Below are 27,374 nucleotides of genomic sequence, written 5' to 3' on the forward strand. Positions count from 1 at the left end.
TGAACTCTTATCAGTACACATGATGTGAAGGTGGGCGAGCAAGCACAGAAGATGGCTGGCAATGGACGATGAGTGACAAACGTGTACAGCCAACAACACAAAATCTGTACCCTTTCCTCTTGGAGAAAACAATGTCTTCAGAAGCAATATGTAATTAGCTTTGTATTTTTCTCCCATACATATCTAATGAAAGTAAGCTATTACTTACAATTTGGAATCTGCAAAGGATCGAACTAAACACTGCTCCTTTTTCACCGTGACGTCATCATTACAGCTGGGAGACACAACCTGGAGTTTCAAACAAAACACTTCTTTTAAGCAAAAAAAAGAAAGCTGATGTTGAACGGAAAGAAAGACGGACAGCAGGAAAACTGCCGTTTTCCTGTTTCGTCTCTGGTAGTTTCCAATTCTGAGAAAAGAAAACTACTCCAGTTGATATTACTGAGGCCAACAATGACAAGTTTTAGGAAACAGTTTACCTCAAACTTTTAACTTTATTTATAATGTAAAAGTCAAAAAAGTTTGCAATTTCATTTGTAAACTCAAACTACTCTATTGGTTTCACATCGTGAGATCCTCTTTATTCACTCTGCTTTATTTTTTTTTTTTCCTCTTCTTCATACAAAACTTGTTTAAAGCATCTATTTAAACAGTCAAAGACCCACTTATTTCATACCAGTTTCTGATCTTTGCCATTCAAACTGAGAGGTAAGTAGTAGTTTTTTTTTTTAAAGGTGTGGCTCATACAAGCCAGTGTGGAATCCAGCACGGAATCCAGCGCATCCTTCCACAGCGGTTTCCTCTCTAAGTCTAAAAAAGGTGATAAAAACACATTTGCAGTATTTTTACTACCACAAACAGAAGAAGTTTACATTTTTCTCCAAGCCACATACAGACAGAAAATGTCTGCACTCCTGGATCTACCAGGACTCTGTAGAAGGCGTGCCACTCCATTCAGAAGAGTCAGAAGTTTCACCCCAAAAATCAACATAAGACATCCCCCTTTCTCAGGCAGCAGAGAACAGAACAGGTACGTGGTTTCCAGTAACTTAAGCCCCTAGTTAAAATCCATCACCGGTGAAGGGATGTACAGCAATCAGAGCATGCACAACATATTGCATTTCACATTTTAAACTGAGATACACATAGCCAGGTAAGTCAGTGCCAACTGATCCTACAGTTCACCCGATATTACACCACAGTGTTCTTTCAAGGTAGGCAAGACAACTGGCCTGTGTAGTTTGCTACCTTTTGAGCCTGGATTCACATGGAGAAATAAAAAGTTAAACTAAGTTAGAGATTGTAACAGCTAAACTCCTTCCAGCTAACTCTGTAGACTCAAAATAAAGGACTACAGAATATACAGTTAACTAAATAAAATCTGCAAAAATTAGTGAACCAAACCTGCCTGTTCAATGGTCCAAATATTTTTTTTTTTTGATCAAACACATTTCTGATGGGTGACAGAAGTATTCAGCTCGTCTGATAACAGCAAAAAGTTTACTAAAGAAAGAAACTTTTAATTACGCATTGTGGCTGCCCCATCCCTGAAGGTGTCCAAGGCCAGGCCGGATGGGGCCTTGGGCAGCCTGATCCAGTGGGAGGTGTCCCTGCCCATGGCAGGGGGGTTGGATGATCTTTAAAGTCCCTTCTAACCCAAACTATTCTATGATTCCTGAACTTTTCTTTGTATATGAAGAATCTGCACAGTGCCTATCTTTACAGGACAAATCTACTTGAATTTATTTGATATATATTTATTATCAGCAATGGCAATGAAAAGTGGTAGCCTACATTGAGAGCCAAATAAAAAAAAAAAAATAACAACCAATCTCTACTGCCAGAGTAATTGACCATTTGTGTAAATGCAGGCAGGAAAAAACAGCATTTCATAAAATGGAAACTCAATTCAACTCAATTCAATTGAAAGTAATCATTAAATATAAAAAGATAAAAATTCCACTGCAATTAAAATTAAATTGCCTGGGAGTGCAAGTCCTAACATACTGTATTTTTAGAAGAGAAGGACTGTTATATATTTATCATTTCGTGAGCAGTTTTCCAAGACTTAACAGGAATTAAACTGCAGCCTATGCATACATGTTAATCTTTACTCCCCAGCTCTTCACAAACACCCTATAGTATCTGTATTTTTAGCAAATACAGGCAGCAGAGCTCGGCCTGACTCTACTCACAAGTCTGCTGTAAAGGCTGTGAAGTCTGCAAACGGCCTTACCCAGAGAAACCAGCGTACAAGCCATGTAACAAGTCAGATGACACTCGTCTAAATAGACAGTAGTAGTACAACGCCAAAGATATCACTGTCTTAAGCAACTTACCAAAGCTGGATACCAGTCTGCCTTCTCAGAATTACAAGTCACACTCACAACTTTGCCAAGCAATTCATCATTGAGACGCTTTTTATCTTCGTCCTCTTCTTCACTACTTTCTTCCTCCTTCTCATCTTCAGTACTAAATTATTAAAACATACAGTATTTTAAAGTTGTCGTCCAAAGTCAATATTTGAAAGCAAATATCGCTTACAACCTGATCTTTCCTCCTGCTCTGCAAAGCTTTAAAAACAAAATTACAATTGTAAGAGCTGAAACTGCTTAAAATACACTTAAGTATTATGTGCACTTAGTAAGAGGATTATTGCAGAAATTCTTCGCAAGTAGTAGTATTTTACAACACCTTCATGTTGGGATTGGAGGCATGAATCAGGATTTGATTGTGCACACACACGAAAAAGCAAAATGGTCTCTACCCCAGAAATTTAAAAGCAAAAAACCCCACTAGTTTCATAACACTGATAACTTATGAAAATAGCTTCATGAACTGAATTACTTAATTGCGTACAACTCACAGGATAGAGCATTCATACTATTACAGTTTCAATGGTTCTACATTGCTCTTAGCAAAAGACAAAAGGAAAGGAAAGGAAGAGAGCACCATCAACTCACACTGGAAGAGAAGATCTTCTTCCTCTATTAGATTTCTTCCCAATAACTGGAGTTCCAAAGTGCTCTGGATTGGTTAGTGGCAGCTGATCAAGTGTCTACAATGAAAGGGGAAACAAAATTAGTTTGCTATTTCTTATTACTATAAAAAATATAAATTAACTACACAGTTTTCACTGCCATCCCTCATTGTCTTACCTCGCTTTCCGCAAAGTGCCTTTCTCCCTTCAAGCATAACGAAGTTCGTCTCAGGGTCCTTTCATCACCATCATCAAAAACTAGTAGGAAGCCAAGAAAACACATTGGCATAAGATGATGACATCTCTTTCCCAAGCTGACAAAACAAGTCTAATACTTATCGCACAATTTACAATATTCTCTAAAACACGATTTCTAATATCTCCACTTAAATGCTACTTTCATTCACAAGCAAAAAGGAGGGTGATATTCACGATGCAGTCTGTGAAGAGAACATTTTTACGCAGATATTCAAGCCACCATAGAGTAAGGCCTTCAGATGCAACAGTCTCTCTCTAAAGACATCCTTAATGGTTCACTGCACGTTTCAAACCATAGCTACTGACCGTGTATTAGCTAATAGTACCTAACAGTCTCAAGGTTTTGTTTGGTTTGGGTTTTTTTTCCACTTTATCCATTTATTCCTCACTTGCTACAAACATCCCCACAGACAGATGAATGGTAAGAAAACCAAGAGGCTGATAACTTTTGCTACACTATCAATGCTACGCTACCAAGGATCTGGAAGCACTGGAAACTCACAACTAAGTCTGACCTATTTATAAAGCATACTTAGCAGAAATCTTGCTCTTCTAAAACTCAAGTATAAGTGACAGGGGAGTTCCATCCATTTCTGTCAGAACACAGCTGAAGACAACCAGAATTCTGCAAGGCTTTTGCAAGCTTTGCCTGAGAAAGATCTGCTCTTTAGTCAGTTAAATAAAACCTTTCCATGAAAACTTGCCTAAAAAGAGGGAAAGCGAAGTTCCTGGTTCTCTCCCATTGGTTCAGAGCCCCTGAGCCACATGAACAGCCCCTCTGCAAAAAGCAGAGACGAGGTGGCTGCAGTCTGGCATTCCAGTAAGGTAAAAGTTTATTTGCACAGGTCAAAGTGCAGAACGCTACTCTCTGTTTAAACTACTTGAAACACGCTTTGTCCGGTAGTGAACTTAAGAAAAAAATAAAAGAAATAAGGGTTCAAGAGTGTTGTGCGTATCAGTGTGATAATTTTGGCATATTTCTATTAAAATTGAATTAGCTTGACTATCAAATGTGTACCATTAGCAAAAGCACAGATTGATTGCAGCAAGAAAAGCACTTATTTGTCAAATAACCAAATAGAACAGTCACATCCTCATAACCTTATATTAAAACCACAGACTGCAATAATAACTAATAAAAAGGTATGAATACAAATTTAATTCATCTTGATAAGATAAGCTTTAGGGTTCCTTCATCTTCAGAGCAGAGATACTGCTGTGGTCATAGAATAGAATCGGAGAATCATTAGGTTGGAAAAGACCTCTTGGATCATCGAGTCCAACCATTCCATGTCCCTGGACGCTCCACTTCTGAACTGTCTTAACAGCTTATAATACCCATACACACAAAGCAACTAACTTTCCGCCCTCCAAGTCCCTAGTACTTTAAGACCGGCAGATACCTGTAGGCCTGATTATCTATAGTAGTTAATGACATTTGCAAAACTTTTGAAACGCAAACACCAGTAAGACCCACCAACCCCAACTCTCAAAAATCTCCTCATTCAGCTCACAGCCTAACAAAGCCACCAAGGAGACACTTCACAGTAACTGGGAAAACAAAGGATGAGCTCTTACCCTCTGCGTCCCTAATCCAGCACCGGTACCCACTGACTAGCCACGTACAAACATCAAAATGCTCAAAATAATTTTGACCCCCCACTTCTGTCACAGGTTTACATTAGTAAAAATAAAATATCTGTGCCACCCTTTTGAAGTTTAAGTTTCATTATCTATTCCAAATCATCCACTCACCAGCTCTCTGTCTACTTGGGTAACAATATTTCATTAGCGTATTTTTAAATTTTAGGTTGGTTTGGCTAGTTGGGAGGGGTTTTTTTTGTTTCAAATGCTCTGTGCACCCTACAGCATGCACTATTTCTCATCATTCAGAAGAGATTTAAAAGCAGATTACCATCATCACCCTTCGCTAAATACATTCAGAAAGAAAAATCAAAGCACTTGTCTTTCACAAAAAATCATTTTAGGGGACAAATGGCTGGTGAGTGGCAACAGGTAACTTTGTAAAAGCAAACAGAACCTGCCACTTGACAGTAAAGAAAAAAAAAAAATCACTCATTTATCCCCAATTTTCAAAGCTCTATCTGTTTAATTAGAATTGATACAGTAAGGAAGAAATGAAGCAAACTATTCATAAACCAGGTGATATACCATCTTTTATCCCTGAATGATAAAATCTTATAAACATAGAGTGTTAAGTAGAATACATTAGTAAAATGCACTAAACTCTACTTAAATTAGGACACATAAGGAAATTATAACAATTAAGAACTGTGAGATATTCTGCTTCCCTCAATTATAAACATGCAAGTTAACTTAGAACTTTGAAAGTCACATAATTAGATATTCTCAACCCAAATGAGGCAATTATAGCGTGCAAAACAACTGCAATCGCAGAAGTGTCAACTTCATAAATTTATATTTTACTTGCATAGACAAAATATGGAAGAAAAAATAACTCATGGTGTTTGTCTAATCACCCCTCAAACCCAGGGATGATGAAAGCAAGAGTGTACTTTCAGAGCGTGGCAGTCACGCTCTCAGTCCTGTTCCCAGTTTTGTACCTGGATGAAGACAAGACTACCACGTGCCTCCAAAGCAGCTCGCCTCCTACAAGCCTTTCCTGTCATTTCTCTGTTGTCTCTAGCTGAGGGTACAGAACTAGGCTGTTCTACAGAAGCTCCTTGTCCCTTGCCACACAGGGAATACATGTGGCCACTCTATGTTTACCAAAACTGAAACATGTAGACTACAAAAAGAGAAAACAAAGAGTCCCAAAGCCCCTTCTGAAACCTCTCTCCCACATCTGAAAGGAAAGTCACTGTTTCCGAAAGGATATAGCGCTCTCTTTCACAGGAGCGGCAGTTATCACACAAATGCAGGAAAGGAAGGTGGAGAAGCATGAATTCTCACACCTCCTTCCCAAACTGCAGCCAGCCAAGGAATTGGCATAACCGTTACACGAAAGGGTAGGAAAAGATTTCTGTTCAGCAGCCTTGTGCGAGCGTCCTGCCTGAGGCAAAGGAAACGCACAGCAGAGTGAAAGAGTGTGCGATTCCTTCAAAGGAATCAAGTCCAATATGACTCCGTTTTACCTTGGTCATCTTCTTCCAGGACTCAAGTTTCCCCTCATCCCTCATTCAGATTAAAAGAATGGACAAAGTCAATACATCCAACCCCTCGAGTCTCATACAAACATATGTAAATACACGCAAAAATGACGAAGTTAGGAAGTTGTTATCAGGTCTGTGTGCGGTTACCCTCCCCAGACATGGCATGCGCAGTACAGAAAACACTTTTTGTTCTTGAGAATTCTATTATAGTTGTCTAAAAGTAACTGGTGTTATACATAGCTTTATTATTACTTACAAAGAACCCTGCTTAAATGATTATTAATCATTTAGCGAGTTACATTTAATCAAATAAAAGTGAGTTACATTTTATTTTCTATCTTGATGGAGACTGGTAAAGGCAGAAGGAGGAGGACCATAAGGGCAAAAGCAGAAGGCACTAATATTTTTGTTCTTTCAAAGTCATTGAATTGCTTCAAGGATGAACTGAAACTTCCTTTGATCACCTAAGAGTTTTTAGATATATATATAAGAAATTTTCCGCTCATTCTACAATCATTTATGTTGTGGACCTGTGCAACAGCACCTGAAACAGACAGCACCAATGCACAACTGGGAGCAAGACAACATCTTTGTAACACAACAAAGTATGTGACAGAACAGCATCAAAAGAAACATTTTCTTAGCTAAATTAGTGATCACTTTATAAAGTGTCAATGAAGAAAAGATAGCACCTTTTTTTCATATAAAAACATCAATTATTTGAATTAGTAAAGTGGGACTAAGTAAGAAGTCTCTCAAATGATGTATGAAAAGCTTTGTAGTTGCAGCTACTTCAAACTTGCTTCACTTCCAGGGAAAATACTTGTTTGTGCCTTCCTGAAAAGGCAACCAGAAACACACATCGATTGTCTCAGCACCTTTAAAAAAATAAATCTTTCTTAAACTATGTAGGCAATGCAGTTTCCCTCCCCCTTTTAAGGATTTCCTAAATATAAACAGCAGGCCTAACCACATTTTTGGCTATAGTTTGATATGATAGCATCCATGTCAGAAGAAACTGACACACTCAAAGCTGCAAATTCATTCCTCTTTTTAACTTCATCCAGAAGTAACTGTTTAATTCTAGTTAAAATGCCCGTTACCAACAAACAGACAAATTAAAAGCTGTAAAATTAATGTTGAATAACTTGTATTAATTACTTTATCATTCCTTAAACTGGTTACAACTCCAAACTCTCCAACAGCAGAAATTCCAGAACTTGTATTCCGTAAGGAAGAATTTACCGAACAGTATCAGTTGTCTGAGGGAGGGATGGAAATGGAAAGCAGAAGAGGGAAATATCCCCCCACATACAGGTAATACAGTAATCAATACACGTGTTTACAGTGCTGCAATATTCAGCGTAGAAGCAGAACTTAAAATCCTGTCCTTACAAAGAAACGAGTACCAAAAAGCAGAAGCCCTTGAAGTGCCACCATTGCCCAATCCTGTGCTGGGCACGTACTTGGTGGGGAAACGGAGCACAGGCTGATTACTTCAGTAAATACCGCTGGAGAAGGAGAGATGTGCGCTGGCCAGGAACCTGACAGTGCTAGATGAGAGTCAATGTAATGAGGCAGGAACGACAGAAGGAAGAGCAACATTTCTGCTGGCCAGGGGCCTCTCTTTCAAATATGCTGACGAACACTGACAGAAGGGGAAAAAGATGACTAAGCAGCACAACCTGGAGAACAGTCTCTGTTACGACGCTTGTTTTGGTCTCAAGAACAAGTTGAACACGCTCCGTACAGAGCGTATTTAAACATGGGAAATAAAGTGGAAGTTTTCAGAACTTTGCTTGTCAACCTTGTTGACAATAACAGGAAAGAAATAATATAGTTTTTTTTCCCCTAGGCAAGACAAAGCTTTGACAGAAAAAGAAAAACAAAGCTTCCCAGTGGGAATCAATGCAATACAGTCCAAGAATTAGAGAAGTATTCTCTTGATTAAAAGTTAAGTAACTCCAAAATGCATTAAGCAGTGCAATTTTCAACTCACTACTGACCAGAGGGTATCTTCCGTTCCCAGTCTGTAGCAGGCCCACATATGCCATTAACAAAAATAATACCCAACCTGCCCTCACAAAAACGCTGTCTCAACGTCAGTTCTCATTTATTTACATTAACAAATCAACTAATCAAAATAATTTTTAGGAACTGTGAAGAAACTTGCCACAAAATATTGGAGATCAGTTTATAAATATCCCTAAGATCCTAAAAATTAAGAAGAAAGAAAAAAAGAACACAGCAGGGCACCAGCAATAATATCCTCATCATAGTTATGCTATTACATACAGAGCAACCAGTGTTAACAGAACAAGGCTGTCCTGTAATGGAAAAGTGAATAGGGAAAACAACCATCATGACTGCATCTGTTTTCTGACTTCAAATCCAACAGGTTATGCTAGGATTCTCTACTGCACGGCAAGGAAATATTTCTTTTCTCAATCCCCATCCCATTCAGAAGCTTCTAAATCTACCACGACAATGGAAGTCCGTATCAAGAAGTAAAACCTGCTCTGGTGTCACCATGCACACTTAATTATTTTCAGAAGCTGCCTGACAAAGCAGTAATTGGTGAGCTATCCGAGCTGCTATTTACGTGTGCCACTTTTGCAGAGCTTTGGTTTTCAGCTGTGGAAACAATATAGAAAGTACTCAGAGTCACACAAGGCTTACTGAATGACCTTGCAGACAAGGACTGTACTACCTACCCAGCATAACTGTAAGAGGGCTTAGGAGCAAGGCATCGCAGCGCATTGTGCTGCTGGAGAGACTACAGAACTCCCACTTTTTTTTAAAGGAAAAATCATTTTCAATGAGCTCCGGTTCCTCTACAGAAACATGTATGAAACATCACTGAAAACACAGAAGTGCAACCTTTGAGTCTACTAAGACTGTCACCTTACGAACAAAACCCCTTCTGTCTGAAACTGCTTTTTCTGAGTTGTTCCAGTAATCTTACTCTTGCTACATATAAAGAGATTTGAGAAAAATTTCCTACCTTCTGCTTTCCCAACAGTATTGTTTGTACACCGTTTTTTAACATTCACTCTGCATTGTAACAAAGGTGGTTTTATAACCAAAGGCTCCATCCACTTGATTTCTAACAAGGTTCAGTTAATATAATTATTCTTCATCACATCTGCTCTTCTGCCCGCATGTTGCCTAAACACACACAAGTGCAAAACGCAGTGCTATTCCTTCTTCCTAGAAAGCAAGCAAGACAGCTACTGCACAGTTTCTACCTGCCACGGGTGCATTTAAAACAATACATCCCAAGGAAGGACTCCAGGCAAATACAGGATTTCCTCAAAATCCACTGAAGGAACACGTTGAAGATGAACAAATTTATGGTGGGTCAGAAAGCACCACTGAAGTAGTGACAATTGGACCACACTGGTGGTTTTGGATTCCTGGATGACACACGCACAATTCAAAGATGAAGTGAGGCTTCTGGGATGTAGAACTCAAACAGGATGCTGGGAAGAACTGGTCAAACCAGCCGCACGAACGTGACCAGTGCCTTGCACATTCAAAGCGCGTGCTGCTTAAGTTATAAAAAGACACTGACAGGCCTCTGACATCAACTGACAGTAGTGGCACTCACAGCTTTTATTGTTCTTCACGTAGGAACAAGACATGTTAGGAGCTTAAAGTTCTAATAGAGCCAGAACAAAGTCAATTTTTCCTGTTAGCACAGATACCTCCACACAGCATCGAAGAAGAAACTTCTTCTAAAAATAGGAAAACGTGACTATAAATGGTTCCTGCGCGCAACCCTCCTCCTGGAAGTCCTCAGACATCACTGCTGGTTCATTCTCTGATAAATATTTTCAGAATCATGAACTAGAATTTTCAAAATCCAACAAGAAGACTAGAACAAAATACTTGAAACCATCCATTTCTGTCACCTGCCTTCCTAAGGGCAGATCCCCAGAGCGATGCAACTAGTGGCTGAGAGCATACTTCACATCCAGAACAACTCAAGTACCCAACGCCTTACTTGCACAAGGAGGAGCACTCGGGTATCTAACGCCTCTCAGCACACACTCACTCAGCGTCCCCTGTAAACTGCTACAGGAACTGCATGAGAGGAGGCAGTTACCTCTCCACGCGAGGCCGGGGAGCAGTGAGAGCAGGGCTACAGAGCTCCTGGAGGTGTCACAGAAGTGGTGCCTGGCTTACAGCACAGCCAAAGTCAGGCCACGTTAATGTACAGCACTGTATTAAAGCCTAAAAGGAAAAAAATCTGTTGGCTTTGTAGACTCACGCAGTGTTGAAAAGAATGAGAAAAATAAACTCATTATTTATGTTAAAATATTCTGCCGTTTCATGATAACTTTTAAAAGGAGAAAAGACGTCTTCTCTTACATAAAAGTACCAGATGAAGCTTGAAAGCTGTAACTCTCAAAAAATAAAGATTCATGCTCCTTTTCACTCTAATCGGCATATAAAGCCCTACTGCTGACAGCGAGGGCTGCTAGAAACTGCAAATACCTCTCAGTGCTTTGGTTTTCTTCTCCTTACTTCCCATTCATTTCAGAGGACAAATTACTGAAAGTTAATACATGTTTTCTCTTTCTCTCTTTAGAAAAGCTTCCCCCGTTATTTTATCTAGCAAAATACAAGGCACAGGGCTCCATGTATTTGATCTGGTTTTTTTCCTTGTTTAAAGCTGTAGATACAGTTAAATTGCAGACACTTAACAAGAGATCTAAGCACATACAGATTATTGACCTGAGTTTTGTCAAAAGAGAGACTAAAGGGACTTTTGTTTTGATGGGGCAACAAAAAAGGCCGTTCTAACAGCAATTCTTCAGATGCTTGCTCAACTGCAATCCTGTTTCCAGACTTGCCTTGCTTCTAGTTCTGTGCACAAGTGTCTCCTTCAAGAACACACCCATAAGGATTTTTGGTTTTTGAAATTCTGGTAACACTCCTAAGATTCCAGAGAGAGCGAAAGAAGGAAAATACAACTACGCACTCTACAAGGTGTGGTCTAGGTTTTGGGTTCTTTTCTCTTCGGTCACTTCAGACATTATTTCAATATTTACCTGAAGCATTTTACAAGTCAACAGAGAACCAAGTAGACAGTATGCTAAGTCAACCATAATTCAAACACGGCTCATCTGAAAGCAGACCTGACAGACCATTCTAATGCTACACAATTATCACCTACCAATACATTCAGCACTTCAAAAGCATTGATGCAGCACTTGAAAATTTGTAAATTAAGTAAGTTCATATCAAATAATTGCATTTCATCCAACTGAGCCACTTGTTACCCAAAGAACTTAAGCCGCTATTACCGTCATCCCACTTTAGACGCAATTGAGCAGATGAGAGGGCCGACTTGGGCAAAAGCGTTTTCCAGACACTGTTAAACTTTCACTCCAAACAGCTTTTGTTCCTTCACCCACTTCCACTGAAAAGCTGAATTTCAAAGGTAATTTCAAAAGCATTTCCAAATCACGGCTAAAAATTTTAATTTGACCAAACGGCTGCAGTCACACCATGTAAAAATGGTGAAAAAGGATTCCCCAGCAGCTACAACAAAAATAAATCCTTATTTATTTGGGATACATGAACACCACTAATAGACTAACTGATCATCTTCATGTCTCTTGCCCTATGTTGGTGGCAAAGTGTCCTACTACAGCAAACTCAACACAGTACTTCTGCAGGTTCCCCTTACAGAATGAAGCAAAGTGTTGCAACACCTTTGGATGCCCATCTGAAACAGAAAATCTGCTTAGGAAAGGTGAGTATCTTTTCTTCTCTCTAGACATGCATTCAGCTTGTTTCGGTGGACCTTTTTGAGATTTGTACTTAGCACTTGGAAAGTGTTGGTCTGCATATATTGCTGGTTTCCCCAGCCATACCAGCCTACTTTTAGATCACCGAGAATGAGATGCTACCTAACACAGAAAATAAATAGCACAGGAAAAGCACATGTGACTGAAACACAGGCTTTCCTTTGTGCTTTCCACCTCAATCCTGACCACATTCAGAACAACATTCAAGAAACTTGAAGGCTGTTTAATCCCTTCCATCTCAACTCTTTGGCTTTGACTGTCAGGGAACCAATTCAACTCTAATCACAGCAACATAAGCACACACCTAGCACCTACCCAAAACCTTCTCCAAAGATAGAGTGGAAGCAGCAGGCTAAAGACAAGGCTCATTTTTCACATCTCAGTATTTCTATACTCAACCTAGTGCACTTCCCCAGTTTTAAAAGAAAAATAACCATTTTTTAAGACACAAATTTCACTATTTGCTGAATTTGGTCAATGTTACCTGTGCTTTCACCACCAAGGAGCCACCACACACAGCTCACAAAACATTCAAAAGATCTACAGACAATTCCAATATGTTACAGTTGTATTGTCATAGGTACGCACACTCTACCTGCCCTATTACAGCACTGCAGGTTAACTTACCCTAAGATTATTTAGATCTCAATACACACTAGCTCTAAATTTTTATGAAATCAAAGCAGCCTTAATTCATTTGCTTATGAAAAACATACAAGTGTCTCTTTTCTGTTGTCTCTGTCAAAAAATATTTCTTCAGACAAGAAAACTACAATAAATGAATCCATTGGTTCAATTTTCTGAGGAACTGTGCTTTTAATGAATGTATAATGTAAAAATCATGGCATGCACGATTGATCTATTACGTTACTGTGGAGAGTTCAACAACTTATTAAAACCAAACAACTGCCCGCTGATACAGGGCAGAGCACGTATTCACTGTAAGAAAACAGACAAAACTCAGCCCCAAACCAGAGGATTTAGAGATCACCTGTCAAATGCAAACAAACGGTTTTCTCTCCTTGTATCAACTGATATTTTAAAGCCTTTTTTAATCACTGAACATTTAAGGGTTGGTTTACTGATCTAAGTCTTCAGGTCCAAATTCACACAGACTTAGCTAAAAATGCTACTTTGAAATGAAAATAAGTAAGAGTTTCAAAATGGAAATGCTAATTCATAAACCATGAAATTATTAGTGCAAGACTGTTTCTTATCTCTTCTGTATCATGATGGTGAACCTCTAAGTCAATATAAAGCAAAGCTGAAGGGTCAGTGTTCTTTATTATGTCATATCATGGTACTAAACTGAGCAGATTTGGATGTTCTGCACTCCAGAGCAATCCTGCCTTTCCTCCGTGACCGAACATATGTTATAATTTTACAGCTACATCTACAATTTTACAGTGATGTTATAGTCATGAAGAAAAACACAAGAGCAGTGAGCTTTGTCAACTGGTAAATCAACTGGCTTACATCTAAAGTAGGCAATAATCATCATCAGAAAGGGATAAATCCTTCCAAACTATTTGCAGTGAGGGCCTTGTCCTGATCCCACCAAAGACTATATAACCTCACCTATTACAACAGAAAAGTTAGATTACACTGAACATCATCTTTCTGTCTTAAAAAAGGAGTAAATGAATCAAAACAACTCACACTTCATGCAATACAAGACTCCTCCAGAGAGTGGTGAAGAATAAGAAGTAAAGCTGAACACATTCAGTATACAAGACAAGAGGAAGAAAACCAATTTAAATTTACAAATACCAACTTCAAAAGCAATGCCAAAGAGTACCACGTACAGGACAATCAAGAGAAGCACATAATCTCCATGCTATCAGCAAATATAACGCTTTGCTGCACTAAAAGAGTTGTGCAAAAAAAGGACTGGTTCTTCCAAAGCGCTTTGATTCAAATATATGTTTTTATTTGCTTATCTAGTATTACTTGAACATTGCTGGGTTTGTCCTTCTACTGCTAAAGCTGCTTCAGAGAAATCTAGAGATCAGAATGAGCAATTCTCAGCATTCAAAATAAAGAAATTTACCTTGCAATGAATTCTTGCTCCAACACAAAATTTTGCTGACCCTGCATTCTGAGGTTTCTATTACAATGACTGAAAAGTGCACGAGCCTCCAACATGAGAAGCAAAATACTTTTCTATTTCACTTTAGATATAACCACTACTTAAATTTACTTTGAAGCGAAGTTATTCACGTCACATATGAATGTCCCCTCTTTTCTTAAGATGTGATGAGTCAACTCTTCTTTTTCCCTTTTAAAAATCAATCCTTTTTTCAGTTGTTACACACAAAACATGACCCTCAACTCTACACACAACAGAGCAATGATTTCAAAATGCATAGGGGTGCTACTAATGGTTCTCTCGCGTACACAACTGCATACAGTTAAAGAAAGCTCACATTTCAGTCATTCACAGCACACCACAAGTTTTCAGCTCAAAGTGCAATTACAAGGTTTTACGTCTTAAAATCTGCAAAATTTATTCTGAATTCCAGTGAGTGAAACTGGGACCACTACACCTGAGTTGCACTGAATAAAACCTCAGTGCTGTAATTACCTTTGCAACAACCTTCGCTCCCTGAATAACAAATAATTATTATCCTATTTTAAATGGAAAATCAAACAAGACCTGGAAGACTTTAAAGAGTCCCCTCCAAAATCTATCTCAGATCTTACAACACAGGATAGAATTACTTACATTACTACCTATAACCAGAAATAGATTGGTCAAAGATTAGAGACTGCAAATGAAAGCATGGGGCTGCTCACCTACAGTATACCAACTGGCATCTGTCAGCTTGCTGATAACAGCTTCTTGAAAGGATCCATCGGGCATTTTTGTTTCAACCATTGCCCCGACCTGCAAAAAAAGAGTATCTCAAGGTTACACACAATCCCAATCTCATGTAATGGAAAAAACTCATGTGTAATGCATTAATTCTTCCAGCACAACATATTTTATCTCAATGTTACTTCCTAAAATTTAGTTATTTAGCTGGTAAGAATAAAGGTCCGTAAGCCTAAAGGCTGAACTGCAAGTAGACAGTAAAGCAGCACAAAACTCAGAATATCTAATTCCACCGTAACAAGAAATAACAAAGGCTAATTTGAAATAAATGTTCAAATATTCAAAGTAATTACTACTTTTTACTGATGTGCATGCAACAATGACTGTTCCTTATACATTATACACTTATATTGTCAGCTAAACCAGAATTTCAGTATCGGACTACAACATGTATTGGTCTTCCTGCAGAGAATATACCAAAGAGATGATCATCTCTAAAAACCCCTATTTGTAGTCATTGCTGTATAATGCTGCTGTGCATTTTAACAGACAACTGTTACGTATAAAAACACAAACATATTTTTATATAATACATCAACTAATTTAAAATACAGTTAGAGCAAGCCTATTTACTATTGTCTAATGGGCTAGAATTTGGCTTTGCAGTCAAGTTCTCCTTTACTTGTTTAATATTTTAAAGCTTCATTACTTCTTAGAAGTTCTGTATCTTGTAAGATATAAAAATCATCATGGGTGCAAAACTGTTTGCATATGAAGTATAATGCATGGAGAAGCATAAACAGCCTCTAAAAAAATACAGGAGTTAAGACTACTTGGAATCTATCTGATCTCAAGCAACAAGCCTTCTCTTGTTGATTTAAAGTCTGCAGAACAAGTACTCACACAAACAGCTTCAAAATTTAAAATTTTACAAATCAACTATGTGATTTAAAAGAAAAAAAAAAAAGGCATGCAATATACATACTCTTAGAGGTCCTTTCACTTGGTCATCCTGCACTAGCTGAGTTGAGTTATCCCCCTTCAGGACCACCTGAAAGATATTCATAAACCTTTATGTATATATCATTATAGCATACAAGAAAACATAAGAAATTGCATTTTTAATAATAATGATGATGATTTGGAAAACAAGATCTTTGTCAATCCAATGGACTCAAATACGATTGAATAAAAAACACTGGGCACAGGTGGTTTTATTCACAGCAAGCCCCAAGCATCACATTTAATATTTAATCTGAAACATCATAATTAAAGAACAGGGCAAATCAAACATCAGTCACATCAGCCTTTTCACGGCAAAGAAAACACGCAGAGATGTGAGTTTGGATACTGATGCAACCCAGTGCATACCTGGAACTGGGCTTCCAGATTAGAAGATTAAGCAGGTTTTTTTTCCCTTTATACTCCAACTTTACTAACAACACATTGAGTATTGAACTACAACCAAATGAAAAAGCTCTCTTTTTTTATATTCATATCAAAAAAATCCCCAACCTGGCCCCAACACCACCATTCCCACGGCCTTGAGCAAGAGAAAGTTTTTATGGTAAAGATGTGAACCACTGCAAGGGTAACAAAAATAAGGACCAGTTACAGAGTAAGTAAACTACGCTTTCTCCATTTAAAATCCTGCATTTGAGAAGGTAACGCTGATGAGACAGAGCGAACGTAAGCCCGTGCAGTTTGAATCTCTGAGTTTGCAGAGACTCAGTTTAGAAACATCAAAGATGAATACTTGGATGCCGACATCATTAACTGTTTCACTGCTGTTTGTTACAGCAAAAATATCTACAGTGTTCTAACAAAAACATAAAGCAAAATGCCTGTTTCTTTTCAGGAATCAAAAACTCCAGGACCTTCCTTCCCACCTATAAAAGACATCCAGTTTTCTAGCTCTCCCAATTATGCCCCAACCACAGTCTACACTGTAGCTGGATTTATAAACAGAACACCAGCGGCATGCTAAAACAGGTTACAACACATGTTCAGGTTAATAATGCAGTTTTTATTTCAAATTTTACATCGGTCTTGAGATGAATACAGGTCGTCCTGCTACTCAGGAAAAGACTACTGGACTTTCTGCTCTCTTGGCAAGCGTGCTGGGGTGTGCCTACACGCTCCTAATTACAGTATCAGGCCTAGCTTGTTACAACTCCAATTGTTATGTTATAATTGACATATAGAGACAGGAATTTCCACCAAGTCATGGCAGTCTCATGTACTTCCAAATCTTATCATGGAGTAATAAAGTGTAAGATTCCAATGTGAAAAAGAAACTCACACGTATTAACAGTCTAAATACTCTATCAAACCAGAGACACAGACAGAAAATCAAGGATGTCAGAACAGGAAGGGCGGCACGCTGCTTCCCTCAGAGCTTGTCCGGAACACTGATTCCAAGGAACATCACAAATTTCTAAAAGTGCTCATTAAGAACAGGGGGAAAGACTCCAAGACCTGAATTGTTTTGGGTTTTTTTACTAATCACAAAAAGCACTCTGATAAAAGTGATATGATCTATATATGTAACTGAAGAGGCTGATAGCTCGGTTCTATTTGATCTAAGCATTAAAGCACGTGGAAACTTAGATGCGTAGTTATAAAAAGCAGCTTTCACCTCTGTTTGGTGGGAGGGGTCACCAGTGCCTTATTAACATATCCTGGACAGTAGACAAGAAAGTAGGAAGTGGGAAGATCTTGACAAAACAAAGAAGAGCAATTTCGATATTTACTTCGAATTCTTAACGTCTACTGAACTACGTTTTCTTCTTGTTTTCCCATATCAGCATTAACAACAGTACTGCAATACCAAAATACCAACTTTGTTTTGTTTGCTCTGGCATAAGGCCCATAAACGTCGATGAACGCGATGTGCCAGCACTACGCACGTGTAGAACATCAGCTACAGCTGGAGCATGCTGGTTTAGAAGAGCAGCAAGATGCTCAAAACTTAACAGATGTTATCCTGGACATTTCTAAAACCTGTTTCTAAGAAACTGATTGATGCCATCTTTTTTTTTTTTTGCTCTCATGTTGATTTATTTTGGCATTGTCTCTTAAGTTCTGAGCTATAAAACCGAGAATGTCAGCTGGTAGGAAATGGAACTTTTCCTTCTGAAGAGGTTGCTCTATGCCTTAGTATTCATATAAAGCCGTAATTCTCTATTTGTGACATCAAACTGATCGCTGTGAACCTGATGCATTCACAGACAGAAGACAACAACAATGAGGGAAAAGGTAGGAAGAATAGGTAATTTGACAGCTCTTTCTTGTTCCATCATCCTTCTAAAAAAAAATAAAAATACCAAAAACACCCCAAAAAGAACAGAAAACAAAGAAAACACACTCCAAACTCAACACCAAAATATTAAAAACAACATTTAAGTGTTCTTTAAAATTCATAAAGCGAGGGGATGAGCATTTCCTAATCTCCAGGACTAGGATCTCCTCTGAGAGTCCTTCCCACACACAGAATCAGCAACAACCACTGTACGTTACCTTGACTTTCACAAGCCTTTTCACCGTCTTGATCTTTGCCTCACAGAAGGCACCTCGGTACTTGGCACTGACATCAGTCCCCACTGTCAGGTAGGCAGGCTCATCGGCTGCCTAGCAGAAAACAAAATAGAACAAAGTTTAGGTGTTTATTTTCACAGCTACATCATTCTGTAGTTAATTTTACATCTAAACTTTCAGACCTGTTGACTTTAAATGGATAGACAACATCTGTACTGGGAAATGCAATCAGACTGTTCTTCACAGGTTAAAAAAAATAAAAAAAGAAACCAAGAAACGAGTTGCAGGAAGTTTTGTTTCACTGGTGATGTTGATCCCCTCCCTCAGTTTTGTCAGCCCATTTACCCTCCCAGAAATATCGTTGAGATAACTGAACTGATATTTGGAACATCTTATAAAAAGAGTAATGCCGTATAGGAGTGACTACTAAATAACATACAGCGTACAAAAGGAAAAGTATTTTGACTGCAAAAAGGCAGTATAAAGGACTGTTGTTCTTTTTTAAGCTATAACCAACCCAATGACACAGATTGTTTAAAACATTTGAGACTGCTATCGCCCCAACACTTACAATTAAGTCTATAACATTCTATATATAGGAATTTTTTGTTCCTGCTGAGTAAAAGGAGACCTCTAGAGAAATTTCCTGTAACCTTTCAAACAGCTGTTAACCAGTACTTTTCTTTCCTGAAACGCCTTTACCAAAGCTCAATCGCATATGCATTTTAAGAGATAGAAATACCTCTCACTGTGTTTTCCTTAATCTGGACTTTATTACTCAACATTTCACTTCATTGTGCTTGCAGCAACTGATAAACAAGGACAAAACTACCATGCTGAAAAGGTCTAAGGCAGAAAATCAGAACAGAACACTAAACAACAATATTTCTGTTGTGTTTTTTTTTTAAGAAATACATTATTATTACATAAACCCTGAAAACTAAAAGCAGTTTTTCTCTATTTGTTGAATTACTATGCAATTTTTAAGCCTTTATAGTGAAAAACAACACAGGCAAAAGCTACAGCGGGACAAAAGCTGTTGTTTCACAAACTTGCGACAGCGGCTGCTGAGAGAGGAAGCATTTAAAAGAGAGGAGCCCAAAGGACAACAGCTCAAAGGCGTTGGGATTTTTTAGGGACGAAAAATTGGGAACACCTTGGCTCGACTGCACTGGATTCCAGCTGGGGATCCAGAGCACCGGGATAGGAATCCGGCAGCAGCCAGGGAAGCAAACAGGGGTGCTCCAAGCCCCGAGCTTTGCCTACCTTCATCTTTAAAGGTTATTCCAGGGATTCCAGCTCAAAGGCTTCTTCTCCGCACACGGGAAAACGCTGCAAAACAAGAGGCAGGGAGGTGAGCGCCGAGGGGAACGCGGGTCTCGCAGAGCCCAGGGCAGGACCCCAGCCCCATGGAGGGACGGGGACCGGGATGAGGACCAGGATGGTGCTCTGGCCCTTCTCTTCCCGCCCGGTGTGTCAGGTCGCCATTGCAGAGCGCGGGCAGCCGGGGAGAAGCAGCTCCGGGATGGAAGGGGGGCTGGGGCTCCCCGCCTCCGCCGCTTCCCCGCCCCTCGCAACTTTCTGCGGGCACCGGGGGGGGGGGGGGGGGGGGGGGAGGACGAACGAGAGCTGCCTCCCCGCCCTCCGGACCGGGGATGGGGCCCCTGGACAGCCCCTGGTCCAGGGATGGGGGGCTGAGGATGGGGCGGCTGGAGATGGGAGTCCCTGGGTAGCCCTGGACCGGGGATGGGGAGGGATGGGGGGGGGTCCCTGGGCAGTCCCCGATTCAGGAATGGGGGGCTGAGAAAGTCCCTTGGACAGCCCCTGGTCCAGGAATGGGGGGGGGGGGGGCTGAGGATGGGGAGAGATAAGGGGGCGTTCTTAAGCAGCCTCTGGTCCAGGGATTGGGAGGGATATGGGGGTCCCTGGTTCGCGAATGGGGGAACTGAGAATGAGGGGGGTCCCTGAGCAGCCCCTGGTCCAAGGATAAGGGGGGCTGAGAATAGAGAGGCTGAGGATGGGGAGAACGGAGGTTGGGGGGTGGGGGTGTCCCCCAGGGAAGGGAGTCTCCACTCCCGCGCTTCTGCGGGGGAAGGTGGGAAGGGGATGGAAGAGGGGGGGTAAGAAGAAAAATGGGAGGTGGGAGAGGGAGGAAAAAGAGGGAAAGGAGCAGCAAAAAGAAGAAAACTAGGGGAAAGAAGGGGGTGGAGAAGGGGGAAAGGGGGAGGACTGGGGAGAGAGGAGCAGCAGAGGAAAGAAGGAGGAAGGAGGGAAAAGAAGGTGTAGAAAGGGGAAAGGGAAGGAAAAGGGGGTGGGGAAGCAGGACAGAAGGTAAGAGAATGGGGGGAAGGAGGGAAAGGAAAGGAGAAGGGGAAAAACAGAGTGGAGAAGGGGACGAAGGGACTAAGAAGGGGGGGTGGAGGAAAGGGGAGAAATGGAGGAGAACGGAGGGGGGAAGGGGGTGAAGAACGGGGAGAAAGAGGGTGAAGAAAGGTGGGGGGAAGGGGCGGAGAAGGGAGGAAAAGGGGGAGAAAAGAGGCGGAGAAGCGGGGAAGGGGGAAAGGAGGCGGAGAAGGGGTGAAAACGGGGGGGGGAAGAGAAGGCGGAGGGGGGGAAAGGGGGGAAGGGGAGGCAGAGAAGAGGGAAAAGGGGGGAAGAGGAGGCAGGGGGAAAGGAGATGGGGGAAGGGGTGAAAAGAGGTGGAGGAAACGGGAAAAGGAGGGGGAGGAGGTGGGGGGGAAAGGAGATGGAGAAGCGGGGAAAGGAGATAGAGGGGAGGCGAAGGAGAAGGGAAAGAAAGGAGTGGGAACGGAGATAGAGAAGAAGGGAGAAAGAGAAGGGAGAAAGAGGGGGTAGAAGAGGGAAGGTGAAGTGGGACGTAAAGGGGCTGTGTGGAGGGGGGAAGGGGGGTGAAAAGGGGGAGAGGAAGGGGGGTGGAAAGAGGAGGTAGAAAGGGGGGGGAAGCTCCCTCCTCCAGGCACAGCGATGGAGTCGCTCCTCTCGAAGCCCCCCCATCGTCTCCCTCCTTACCTGTCCAACTCGGGCAGCCCCCGCAGCCGGGCGGCCCCGCGAGCGGCTGGGCTGAGCGCAGCGCGGCGCTGCTCCGCCCCGCACCCAGCCCAATAACAAGCTGTTGAGCAGGGGGCTGCCCTGCGCCCGCGCCCATTGGCCGCCTCCTTCCGCCCCGCGGGCTCTTGCCCGCGCTGATTGGTCGCCGCGGGTAGGGGAAGAGGCAGCGAGACTCATGATTGGCTGCGCGGAGGGATTGGTGGAGATTGAAGTGAAGTCAGCGCTTCCCCCCCTCCCTCGACGCTGATTGGTCTGAGACGGACCCGGATGTGGCTCCGCCCGCTTCGATTGGCTGAGAGGAGCGGACGGGAAGGAGAACGGCGCGATGTGATTGGTGCGGAGCGTCTCTAGGAGACGCCGGAGGGGAGGGGGCGCGGCGCGCGCGGCGCATGCGCGGCGCGAGGGCGGCCTCGCCGGCGCCATTTTGTGTGAGGCGCTTTTCCCATTTTAGGCCGCGGGAGGAGGAAGGGAGCGGGAGTGGCCGTGGCTTGTCTTCTGTGAGGGGGGAGGAAGCGGGGGAGCCTCCTCCCAGGCGGCCCAGCCTCTTCTCCCGCTCGGTGATGGCGCAGGAAAAGAGCCGGGTGGCCACGGGGGCTCCCCCGCCCCCCTCCTCTCGGCGGGGCTGAGGCGGCCCCGCCCCAGCAGAGGCGACGCCGAGGCTGCAGGTAGGGCCCTGCGCTTGGGATACAGCAGCCTTGTGCAGCGCTGCAGGCTGGGGGAAGGGCGGCTAGAAAGCTGCCTGGCAGCGAAGGACCTGGGGGGATTGGTGTACAGCGGCTGAACGTGAGCCAGCAGTGTGCCCAGGTGGCCAAGAAGGCCAAGAGCATCCTGGAGTGTATCAGAAATGGTGTGGTCAGCAGGAGCAGGGCAGGGATTGTGCCTCTGTACTTGGTGCTGGGGAGGCTGAACCTTGAATCCTGGGTTCGGTTTTGGGCCTCTCAATATAAAAAAAGACATTGAGGGAATGGAGCGTGTCTACAGAAAGGTAACAGAGCTGGGGAAGGGGCTGGAGAATAAGTTTTATGAGGAGCAGCTGAGGGAACTAAGGCTGTTTACCTTGGAGAAAAAGAGGCTGAAAGGAGACGTTATCTTTCTTTACAGCTCCCTGTAAAGGAGGGAGGTTGTGGTGAGGTGGGTGTTGGTCTCTTCTCCCCAGTGACAGGTGATAGGACAAGGGGGAACGGCCTCAAGCTGCACCAGAGGAGGTTCAGACTAGATATTAGGAAGAAATTTTTCACAGAAAGGGTCATTAGGTACTGCAGAAGCTGCCCAGGGAGGTGGTTGAGTCACCATCCCTGGAGGTATTTAAAAGACAGGTAGACGAGGTGCTCAGGGACATGGTTTAGTGGCAGATAGGAATGGTTGGACTCAATGATCTAAGAGGTCTTTTCAAACCTAGTGATTCTATGATTCTGTGAACTGAGGCTGTTTACCTTGGATAAAAAGAGTCTGAGAAGAGACTTTATCTCTCTTTTATAGCTCCCTGAAAGGAGGTTGTGGTGACGTGGGTGTTGGTCACTTCTCCCAAGTGACAGGCGATAGGACGAGAGGAAATGGCCTCGAGTTTCACCGCGGCAGGTTTAGATTGGAGCTCAGGAAAAAATTCTCCTCCGAAAGGGTTCTCTGGCAGTGGCAAAGGCTGCCCAGGGAGGTCGTGGAGTCTCCATCCCTGGAGGGATTGAATGGACTGGAAGACGAGGTGCTCAGGGATGTGATTTAGTCGTTGACAGGTACGGTTGGAATTAATGATCTCAAAGGTCTTTTCCAATCAGACGATGCTGTGATTCCATGCAGGCGCTGTCAGGTCCGCGCGAGCCAGGCGGGACGGAGTGGCTGCGCTTCCCCCGCCATTCCCAGCCCCGGCAGCCGCTGGGGTGAAGCTGGGGAGCGGGCCGAGCTGCGGGCATATCCCCTCAGGAGGACGAGAAAAGGCGGGGGCTGGTGGGGCTGAGAACAGTTAGGAGTGAGGGGGTGGATATGTAGCCCGTTTTGGCCCCTCTTTTGGATGCTCTCCAAAGACCCAGACTTGCCAGGTGGGTGTCTGCCCTGTCAAAGGTCCCCTCAGACAGAACCTGCTCTTAAGGGCCAGCTCTGACATCACTGAACAGCAGTCATTGACTGAAGCCTGTAATAAACTGTAGATTTCTGACTTTAGTTTCACATTTTGGCGGTCTGTGTTTGAGTGCAGATCCATTATTTTTCCACAAAATAATGAGTATCTGTTTGTTTGCACTCCCTCTCAGCTGCAAAACTTACTTTAGGTTTATCCAATGCAACAGTGGAACAACCTGTCAATACAGTTAAGACATCAATCATGCTAATGTGAAAGAAATTGTTAGTTTAGGTGTGACTTCCACAGAAATTCTGGTTTGAAGGTGGTTTTGTAGTTTTTTTGGGTTTTTTATATTAAATCTGATGCTTTGGAAAGCAGTAGACGAAAGGAGAGTTCTCCTGGGACTTCATTGAGCAGTGGTGTGTAGGAGAGATGAGCTGTGAAGGTTTAGTGAGGCATAGTGCACCCGAGGCACGGTCAGAACTGGCTGCCAGAGATGCCTAATGTGGAGAAAGGGTAGCTCGGGAGTTCTCCTGTTTGGATTTGGGTTGTAAATGAAAAGATGCCTGAGGATGCATGCAAAAAATATAAAGGTTTGAGGCACTTCCTTTAGCTTTGAGGGAAGTTTGTGCTCTAGTTATGCTTAATGATGTGAATAAACTGAAGAGCAAATTATTGTTTACAGTGTATTAAGTCTAACCCAAATGTTAACAAAATTCACTTTGAGTGTGAACTTGTGATCGAAGTGTGAAATATGTATTGGCTGAATCACAACTGAGACTGTCAGCTTCTTGGGGGGCACGATTTGTATCTCTGTACAAAGTATAGTATCATTCAATAAATAAGTGTATGACAAAACTAACTGATCTTGTTTCTGATTTCTAGCAGAAAAACCCCATCCACCGGGATGTATCCGTTGCAGCCAGCACGGTTAGGAGTTCATGGCACATTACCCTCCTAGCTGTTGTGAGCAAAAGGACTCTCATTCCATGTAGCCAGTCAGCAGGAGAGGTGACTTGTTCTTTTATGGTATTTAAAGCACCTAAGAATGCCCAGCTCGGCTCAGAGCACAAACATTCTCACACAACTTGGGGATGATGTCTAGTGTAATGGAATGAAAATGCTGTGCTTTTGGCAAGCCAGGGAAAGGGACTAGTTTTGGTTTAAAACAACTTTTCATTGGAATACAAACTGCAGGACTTGGCATTATGCCACGATACTGCAGTTTTAAATCCTAATTGTATGTTGGTGTTAACTAGCCCCGAGGCTTCAGGATAGTGTGGCTGCAGTGGATCCTTAGGGCTGACGTACATCCTCCAGGGTGATCTCTTACAGGGAAACAGCTGAAATGAGTGGAAGAAATGAACAGCTGGCTTTTCGTTGTGAGCCACTTTATCCTGAGCCACTCCGTTCATGGTTCAAAGTTAACACTTCAGAAGTTCCAGAATGAGACAGTCACAGCGAGCTCTTTTGGTATCTCCTCTCTGTAAATAGACATGCTATAAAGTGGAAAATTGTTAATGTCATTGTTCAAAGCAGCAGCTCTTGTGTTCTGTGTGCACTGCTGGTACCAAAGGTATTGTAGGTGCAGTACCAGAGATTCACCTGGGGATACGCATTTTTGGTCCTAGCTTGTACAAATTAGCACAAAGCTTCTTTAAAATGTATTAAATCAACTTAATTTAAAAGCAGTTCACACAAAAGCATCAAGGCACTCTAAGCATGACGCTGGTTGTTGGTAATACCTACTTCTAGAGTTTAGGTGATGGCTATAAGTGAATTAGAAAAAAACAACAACACCCTTCAAAATGTCTTTGTAGTTGCAGAATGTACAGAAAGTTTTCCCCAAATTTTCCTTATATGTGGCACTCAATAGGAAAAGGCAAGGTTGGAACTGGATGATCTTTAAGATCCTTTCCGTCCCAAACCATTTTATGATCTAACAGTATTCATAGGAATAGTTCAATAAAGAGTATCTAAATAAAACTGTTGAGTGTGTCACGTGGCTTCCTTGATAAGAGAGACAAAATAGTGAAAAGAGTGATGTCTGGGATAAGTACCATGTTTTAATTCTGTTCAGGAGACTAATTTTAATTTAAGACTAATTTAATTCTGTTCAGGAGTACTTTTGACCTACTGCATTTACGTCTCTTTACATCTCGGTGAATGTGAAGCTGATGGAAGAAAAGTTCAGTCAGTAATAGCTAGATTGTAAAAATGAAACGTCAAACCTTCTTTTCTAGTAACGGAGAAAACTGCGCTTTACTGTTAACTATCAGTAACAAGTTCCTGCACTTTTATTATTGTGTGTGACAGCGAGAAAATGAAATACCAAACAAAAACACCTGGTAATGGTAAATGCTGACCTACAGTTTCCCCAGCTCTGGCACATTCCTAGTCCTGTGTTCAGAAAAATGCGTTATTAGTTACTCGAACAGAACTCCATGTACTGTTTTTCATTATTTCATTGTGAGTGTTGCTGCTGGAGAGGGCACAAAGTTTAGCAACCCTTAGGAAGCCTGAATTAGTGCATTATATCCACACAAGTTCAGTAGTGGTTTCTTCAATCTGGTACGGGGATGTTTTGCAGGATCTCTTCTAGATATGAATAATCATAAAAGTATTTATGACGTAGATGTTTCTCACATGAAGGACTGAGAATCGGGTTTCCTGTCAGCTCTGCAATGAACATTAATGCGTGCTTTGTACTTGCTTTTTCCAGTAACACCAATAAAAATGGTGGTTTGTGCCCAGCTCTTGTTAGCAGCTTTGAAGAGCTCCAGGGAGTAGCAGTCCCATCTTTACTGAATAAACTACGTCCAGACTTTGTTATGCTTTGTCGCTGCTGTTCTTAACCATGGTCCTGTGTTACAAAATGTGTGCAGGAATCAGTGATGCATTACCTGATCTGTGTCATTAGCAGCCTAGCACCAAGGGAAGAGGTTTCTCAGTGGATGTAACTGCTGCTTTCATCCTGGCCTGTCAGCTGTGTCGGGTGTTTTGGCATGGATCATGCAATCTTCTCGTTCCAAACATAAAATGTTCCTTTTTGAAGACTGATTGGGCAATCTTGTGTTTAGACAGAGTAAGAGTTGTACTGTAAGAGACTATTTTTATTCTTCCTGGTATGTCATTTTATGTTATGATAGCTAACATATTTGTGTCAAATGTTAACATTGGCTAATTTAGCCACTATGGAAGAAGGGTAGCCGGTGCCAGGGTTTACTTAAGATTGGATTGTAAAGGCGGTTTTTGAATGTTTTGTCATGTGCTGTTAAATTATCTGAATATGGATGTTTAATTTCTCTTCCGTTGCCTAACAAAGAGATGCAAGATAGAGAATTTGATTACAAAAGCCACTTAATTTCCTGCATTGTTTCTAAGGAGGACAAGTTCACAGTGGTGACAACAGTGAGGCTGTTACAGCTGCCCTGCGGAAGCCATGCAGCGCCACAAAACAGTAGCACACAGTGTCGGGGTCTGGGGGTCTCTAAACCATGCTACGGACGGCACAACACCAATATGATGATACATGCATGCCACTTTATTTAGTTTGACTTACATATTTATAGTGTGTGATATCATTCAATGCATAACATAATTGGATACAACCATTATTCACATGCTGTTCATGTCTTCTAGCGACTATTTGATTAGTTAACTTGTTGCTATTACTCGTTAGCTTTGAATACCCTGTTTGTCTAGCAAG

The 27,374-nt window shown here is 41.9% G+C and overlaps 1 protein-coding gene across 5 annotated transcripts in view; it reads right to left on the reverse strand.

Moving 5' to 3' along the window:
* The window catches only part of ARID4A (AT-rich interaction domain 4A), a 56,508-nt gene extending 34,845 nt beyond the window's left edge, over positions 1-21,663 (reverse strand). For 4 of the 5 annotated variants that reach the window (XM_054067799.1, XM_054067797.1, XM_054067798.1 and 1 more), the window contains exons 1-9: positions 21,574-21,663; positions 19,810-19,875; positions 18,526-18,636; positions 15,992-16,057; positions 14,988-15,078; positions 3,159-3,238; positions 2,964-3,058; positions 2,340-2,472; positions 209-288 (exon numbers count right to left, since the gene is read on the reverse strand). In XM_054067799.1, coding sequence (XP_053923774.1) covers positions 209-288; positions 2,340-2,472; positions 2,964-3,058; positions 3,159-3,238; positions 14,988-15,078; positions 15,992-16,057; positions 18,526-18,636; positions 19,810-19,815 — 662 coding nt within the window. In that variant the 5' untranslated portion in view covers positions 19,816-19,875; positions 21,574-21,663. Of the gene's footprint in view, positions 1-208; positions 289-2,339; positions 2,473-2,963; positions 3,059-3,158; positions 3,239-14,987; positions 15,079-15,991; positions 16,058-18,525; positions 18,637-19,809; positions 20,061-21,573 lie in introns of those variants that run through there. The other variant, XM_054067796.1, reaches the window with a different exon arrangement.
* Positions 21,664-27,374: the final 5,711 nt, after the last annotated feature.

Source organism: Cuculus canorus, chromosome 5 (assembly GCF_017976375.1).
Source record: "Cuculus canorus isolate bCucCan1 chromosome 5, bCucCan1.pri, whole genome shotgun sequence".
Classification (NCBI taxonomy): Eukaryota; Metazoa; Chordata; class Aves; order Cuculiformes; family Cuculidae; genus Cuculus; species Cuculus canorus.